The 7129-nt window shown below is 47.3% G+C and overlaps 1 protein-coding gene across 2 annotated transcripts in view; it reads left to right on the forward strand.

The window, feature by feature from the left end:
* Positions 1 to 6558, forward strand: part of LOC110522505 (leucine-rich repeat transmembrane protein FLRT2) — a 7162-nt gene extending 604 nt beyond the window's left edge. The window contains exons 1-2 of one of the 2 annotated variants that reach the window (XM_036976121.2): positions 1 to 45; positions 3555 to 6558. The exon at positions 1 to 45 is cut by the window's left edge and continues 604 nt beyond it. In XM_036976121.2, coding sequence (XP_036832016.2) covers positions 4071 to 6098 — 2028 coding nt within the window. In that variant the 5' untranslated portion in view covers positions 1 to 45; positions 3555 to 4070 and the 3' untranslated portion in view covers positions 6099 to 6558. Of the gene's footprint in view, positions 283 to 3554 lie in introns of both variants that reach the window. The other variant, XM_036976120.2, reaches the window with a different exon arrangement.
* The last annotated feature ends 571 nt before the right edge of the window (positions 6559 to 7129 follow it).

Below are 7129 nucleotides of genomic sequence, written 5' to 3' on the forward strand. Positions count from 1 at the left end.
CTCTCCCGCTCTAATGCCTTGCCCAAGGTTTTGAGAAGCGCTGAGGTGAGTCGTAGGTTGTTGAGCTGCCTGACGAGGAATAGGAGAAAATTGCGGACAGATCAGAAAACTGTTTCCCGAACTCAGGCAGCATGCTGTCCGGTATAGCTACGGATGGCAAGGCGCTCGGAACCGATTCGCACACACAATACCGAATGACGCTGGGTCAAGGCAAAGCGCTAAAGAAAAAAGTTTAACATGATTAAGGGGCAATAAACGGATACGGACAAAGCCTCATCTAAGGTAGGCTACAGTAGTGAAAATGTTCTATAGCACCACAAAGGCAATTTGTTCTTCACAGCAGTTGGGTTTCTATAATGCCGAGCTGAATTAACAACTATAGTTTACCACAAGGTATTTCAATCGTTTTTTTTTTTGTGGAGTTGTCGTTTTATAGGCTATATGAGTAGATTGAACTGGATTTGGTTCATACATTATGGAGGTATTACAATTTAAGCGCTATGGTATTATTTTTATTCAAAGCACGCCGTTTCCTAATATATCATATTATCTTTACAATCTACTGCCATCTACAAACGAAATGTGGTCAACTTGTCAATTGACAATAGTTAAAAAAAATATTTGTTTATAGATGGTAGAATTTATTAATCCGTTAATTAGGTTTTTCATCACGTCAAAGATCAATGTGCTACAAAGCGCACGGCTTTATTATTTTTTTCCTTTAGAGAAAAGCGAAGCCTCCGTTTGCACTTGAAATTTCAATGCTCGGTTACGGCTCTCAATGTCTCTTTGTAATAATGAATTCAAATGAACACCACTCACTGAGCTGCCTTTGAAGTATACCTGATCCGCCTTTTATCGCCTTTTAAATAGCCTATCCGTTTTAAACTTTTAATTGCGTTATTGTCATTTAATCCAATCCTAATCGGATTGAACCTGGCCGCGATATCACTTAATTCATCTGGCGAGAACTGTGCTCCCTCAGCCGAAAAACGTTATTCTATCTGTTCACACAGACACATTGGCAGTTACCTCACAACTTGCCCTCCGAGTTAATTGGTCCGAGTGCACATTTCTTTCTCTGTGCAATACATTTTGTATTAGAATACATCGAAGTGCCAATTTTATTGTGTGTGTATTGGACGTGTTCTTCAGACTTACTTATAAAGGTTTATTTTTTTCCTCCACAATTCCTTCCAATGTCCAATGTCGGTATTTATGCAGCTATAATCATTTTAGGTACTGTTGTTGTGGCAGCAAATTTATTTTCGCATGTGGTTGCTGCTTATTTCCCCTGAAGCTTATTTGATTACATTTAGCCCTTTTCAATTTCGAAAAGTAGATTGCAGATGTATTTCATATTGTTTGTTCCATCTTTATAAGGTGTAGAGCCCCATCTCATCAGTCTACAGAGCAACCTGACAATACAGATAACTTTACTCTGTCCATATGCACATTCCTCCTTGGCTATGTTACCCAATCCCATCAAACCTGTTTTGTATTAAAGGTATGGGTCTATTCAGCATTGACACAGGGTGGTGCTCCTGTTAAGTTAAATGCACTGATGGGGAGGAAATGTGTAATAGGCAATAAACTTGAATACCGAGATGCGGGGAGCTGAGGCCCTACTGTAATAATAATTTGGTGGTTGCTTATATTTGTCCTTTTTCACACATGTAAAAGTGTGCATTAATTGGAAATTAGTAAAAAAAAATAATATCCCAACTCTCCCTGAGACACCCTCAGAGAGTGGGGTCACGGCCAGGGTCTGCCATTATCTACAGAAACCTTGGAACAATTAGGGTTAAGTGCCTTGCTCAAGGGCACATCGACATATTTTCACCTTGTCAGCTTGGGGATTCGAACTACCGGCCTTTCGTTTACTGGTCCAACATTCTAACTGCTAGGTTAGCTACTGCCCTGGATGGCCTACCTGCTGTACTGTAACTGGGCGGCCTTGTGCTGAGGCCCATACTGTAGCTGGGCGGCCTTGTGCTGAGGCCCATACTGTAGCTGGGCGGCCTTGTGCTGAGGCCCATACTGTAACTGGGCGGCCTTGTGCTGAGGCCCATACTGTAACCGGGCGGCCTTGTGCTGAGGCCCATACTGTAACCGGGCGGCCTTGTGCTGAGGCCCGTACTGTAACCGGGCGGCCTTGTGCTGAGGCCCGTACTGTAACCGGGTGACCTTGTGCTGAGGCCCGTACTGTAACCGGGTGGCCTTGTGCTGAGGCCCATACTGTAACCGGGCGGCCTTGTGCTGAGGCCCATACTGTAACCGGTTGGCCTTGTGCTGAGGCCCATACTGTAACCGGTTGGCCTTGTGCTGAGGCCCGTAATGCAACCGGGTGGCCATGTGCTGAGGCCCATACTGTAACCGGGTGGCCTTGTGCTGAAGCCCATACTGTAACCGGTTGGCCTTGTGCTGAGGCCCGTAATGCAACCGGGTGGCCTTGTGCTGAAGCCCATACTGTAACCGGTTGGCCTTGTGCTGAGGCCCGTAATGCAACCGGGTGGCCTTGTGCTGAGGCCCGTAATGCAACCGGGTGGCCTTGTGCCCACTCTAAACCTCTAAACCATGTTAAGAAATGGTCCAGTATCGATCATTTATCGCAAGTGGAGGAGCTAAATTCTTTTCCAATCCCATTTCATTTGACAGGCTGTGTTTGTCACTCTGGGGTTGGTATAAAATCCCACACACGCACGCACGCGCACGCACGCACGCACGCACGCACACACACACACACACACACACACACACACACACACACACACACACACACACACACACACAGTCCCCTTATATTTCATTTTGCAGTGCCATATTTCATGTCCGTGTGCTGGAGATGGTTCGTGGTTTGTAATATGTAAGAGGAACCTTTAGAGGAGAAACAACACCTATCTCTGTTTACTGTAAGCACATGTTTATCAGCTCTGACTTCAAAACACTGTCTGCTCTAACAAAGACAAAGAAGAAGCGAAGACTGTTTTCACACAAGAGCTGCCTGATACGTCTGTATGTTTTCCTTTCATGTCTCTGCTATGTCTCATTTATCTTTCATACGGTTCAAAATCATTGCAATGTGTTTATTAGCATGTTATTTAGCACTGAGGCATTGACTTGTTGCTTTGGAAATCTCTGAATGTGCATGCTGTCCTGGCATATACTACTATATTCTCTCCTCTCTCTTTGACTGAGTGGAAGGAATGAAAGCCCCCTTTATGTCTGCTAAAACCGGATGTTCTAGAACTCTCCGCATTTTTTATCAGATGGTTTGACATTTCGAAAGAAATAGCCAGTGCATACATTTCAAAGAAGTGTGAAAGTGTGAGACTGAGTGGATCTGTGTGTTGGTTAAGTATGTGCCTGAGAGAGAGATGCTATCTGGCCATAAACAGAGTGTGTCTCTATGGATCTACAGTATGTGTGTATTTTTTCAGCCTGTGTGTGCGTGTGAGTTGTGACAGAGCTCTTTTTTTCTCACAGAGAGAAACAGACCACCCCTGCCCTAAATCCCGCCACTAATCTCGCCTTTCCTTTGTCTTGTGGAACAGGTCTCTGGATCCAAATGTCACCCCCCCTGGACGCTGCCCCAGGCGGGGACCAGCAGTGTGTGACGGTGACGGGTGGGTGGCGAGGAGAGGAGAGGAGGAGGCCACAAACACATTGGCTTTCTGCTGCGATTCTGCACTAAATTGGCCCAGGCTGTGTCCTGTCCTGTGAGGACGAGCAGAGAGTGCTCTGGTCTGATATCTCAGCATGAATGGAGTCAGAGTCAACTTCACTTAGAGGACCTGCTCTTCCTAATGAGACCGCTGTCTCTCTTAAAGTTGAGGACTAATCAATTACAGGGGGATTAAGCCTAACCATACGGCTTCTTGTTCTACTGCCCCGTGAAGAAGAGGTGAACTCAGCATTATCAAACTCTTTTAGTGGACTGTTTTTTTTGTCGACTCTTTTGGTGGATTTACTTCAATACTTTCAAAACTTTTCCCTTTTTTTTTTTTTTTTGTGGTGTGTTGCTTTTTAATTTCTCCAACCCAAGGACATTCCCCTCCTGATTTTACACTATGGAGTTTCAGGCTGGGCTGTGGAATAAAGATTGGGGTTCATTTCTGCGTTTCTGGTTGACAGTCATCCTCAGCCTCAATGTGCACTTCAGCTGCCCTGCCACCTCGTGCCCAGAAGAGTGCCGCTGCGACAAAACCTTTGTTTACTGCAACGAGCGGAGCCTGACATCTGTGCCTCTGGGGGTGACAGAGGGCTACAAGATCCTCTACCTCCACAACAACCAGATCAACAATGCAGGGTTCCCATGGGAACTACACAACGTGGCGTCCGTGGAGACAGTGTATCTCTACGGCAACCAGTTGGACGAGTTCCCCATCAACCTGCCTAAGAACATCCGGGTGCTCCACCTGCAAGAGAACAACATCCAGACCATCTCCAGGGCTGCCTTAGCCCAACTGCCCCGCTTAGAGGAGCTCCACCTGGACGATAACTCCATCTCTACGGTTGGGGTGGAGGAGGGGGCGTTCCGGGATGCTGTCAGCCTCAAGCTGCTCTTCCTCACCAAGAACCACCTGAGCAGTGTCCCCATTGGTCTCCCAGAGGACCTCACAGAGCTGCGATTAGATGAGAACCGTATCGCCGTCATTGCTGAGGAGGCGTTCCAGAACGTGACGCGGCTACAGCGCCTCCTGTTGGATGGCAACTTGTTGACAGACGAGGGCGTGGCCCCGGGGACGTTCCAGGAGCTGTCCAACCTTCGGGAGCTGGCGCTGGCCCGTAACTCTCTGACGTTCCCCCCGCCCCTCCTCCCGACGCAGTCCCTGGTCAAGCTCAGCCTGCAGGATAATCAGATGGACCAAATCCCAGTGACAGCCTTCTCCGGCCTCCAGAGGCTCGAGAGACTGGATATCTCCAATAACCAGCTGCAGACGCTGACACAGGGGGTCTTTGACGGCCTCATCAGCCTCAGACAGCTCACTGTTCGGAACAACCCGTGGCGCTGCGATTGCACCGTCAAATGGGTGGTGGTGTGGCTCAAGTCGCTGCCAGGCTCTATCAACGTGCGCGGTTCAATGTGCCAGAGCCCAGCGAGGGTGCGCGGCATGGCAATCAGAGAACTCACCCTGGATTCTATCCAGTGCCCAGCTGGGACGGACCTCCAGCCCGACCTCTGGCCTACCCTGCGCTCCACGCCCCCGCACCCCCAACTCCCCACCACCACCACCACCACCACCACCGCCACCCTCATTACCTCCTCCATGACCAGCTCTATTCCCACCTTCACAACCTCCTCCTACCCCACATCACCCTCCCCTCCCCCTGCCATGCCTCCCCACCCCGCTGGCCCACTGCCCCCCTATGAGGACCCCCTACGGATATCCTTCTATGTGGTCAATGCCTCCTGCATCGAGGTAAGCTGGGCTTCCTACTTCACCGTCACAGCCTACAAGGTGACCTGGGTTAAGATGGGCCAAAGCCTGATGAGTGATGTCAGCCGCGAAAGGACGGTGAGTGGGGAAAGGCGGAAGCTTAGCTTGACCAACCTGGAGCCCAGGTCGGTGTACCGGGTCTGTGTTTATGTGCTGGACACCCTCAACTCCTACCGCCCAGGGGAGGATACAATATGCTCAGACGCCAGAACCAAGTCGACCTCATCCAGCTCCAACAACAACAAGGCCACAGGGTCGGAGGAAGCTCAACAGGACACCAACTCCACTCTCCTTTTGGCCGGGGTGATAGGCGGGGCAGTCCTTGTCGTCCTGGTAATGCTGCTGAGCCTGTTTTGTTGGCACATGCACAAGAAGAGCCGCTCTGAATCGTCCAAGTGGAAATACAACCGTGGCAGGAGAAAAGACGACTACTGCGAGGCGGGGACGAAAAAGGATAACTCTATACTGGAAATGACTGAGACCAGCTTTCAGATAGTTTCCCTGAACAATGAGCAACTTTTGAAAGGTGATTACAGGATTCAGCCCATCTATACACCCAATGGAGGCATCGGCTTCAGAGACTGCCACCTCAGTAACAATAGCTTAGCCTACTGCAAGAGCAGCAACGTTCCCAGCACCGAGTTCTGCCACACGTGATGCTTCTAACAGGATGCTCCCACACCAGTTGTTTGAGAAAAAAATATACTGTACCATAGATATTTCCAAGTTCTGTCTGCCATGTAATTTATACTGTGGACAGTAATGTGGAATTCTATCAGCTATCTTTTTTACTCTTAGTTAGAAGGAATACAAATGGTTTTCTAATCAGTGGGATTAAATTACAGTAAGTGTTTTTTGCTTAACTTCGGGATCGGTGTCCCTTCTACGGGATGGTTGAGCTAACGTAGGCTAATGCGATTAGCATGAGGTTGTAAGTAACAAGACATTTTCCCAGGACATAGACATATCTGATATTGTCAGAAAGCTTAAATTCTTGTTAATCTAACTGTACTGTCCAATTTGCAGTAGCTATTACAGTGAAAGGATACCATACTATTGTTTGAGGAGAGTGCACAATTTTGAACATGAAAAGTTATTAATAAACAAATTAGGCACATTTGGGCAGTCTTGATACAACATTTTGAACAGAAATGCAATTGGTCATTGGATCAGTCTAAAACGTTGCACATACACTGCTGCCATCTAGTGACCAAAATCTAAATTGCACCTGGGCTGGAATAATACATTATGTCCTTTCTCTTGCATTTCAAAGATGATGGTACAAAAAAATACAAAATAACGTTTTTTTTTCTTTGTATCATCTTTTACCACATCTATTGTGTTATATTCTCCCACATTCCTTTCACATTTCCACAAACTTCAAAGTGTTTCCTTTCAAATGGTACCACAAATATGCATATCTTTGCATCAGGGCCTGAGCTACAGGCAGTTAGATTTGGGTATGTCATTTTAGGCGAAAATGTAAAAAAAAATATTTGTCAGATCCTTAATTTGAAGTACTGTATATAGGAATTTGTACCATTACGACACACTGGGTTGGTTCTGACAAACGCTGCCCTGTCTGTCAGGTTTTGGGTTGTTGGGTGCTATGAGGGATGGGATTCTTTGCTAACCACAGGAGCTAAATGATGGTCTTTGTGCAGAGCCACCCCCTCAGAAACATTAGT

This window comes from Oncorhynchus mykiss, chromosome 4 (assembly GCF_057628025.1).
Source record: "Oncorhynchus mykiss isolate SJ-2025 chromosome 4, ASM5762802v1, whole genome shotgun sequence".
Lineage (NCBI taxonomy): Eukaryota > Metazoa > Chordata > Actinopteri > Salmoniformes > Salmonidae > Oncorhynchus > Oncorhynchus mykiss.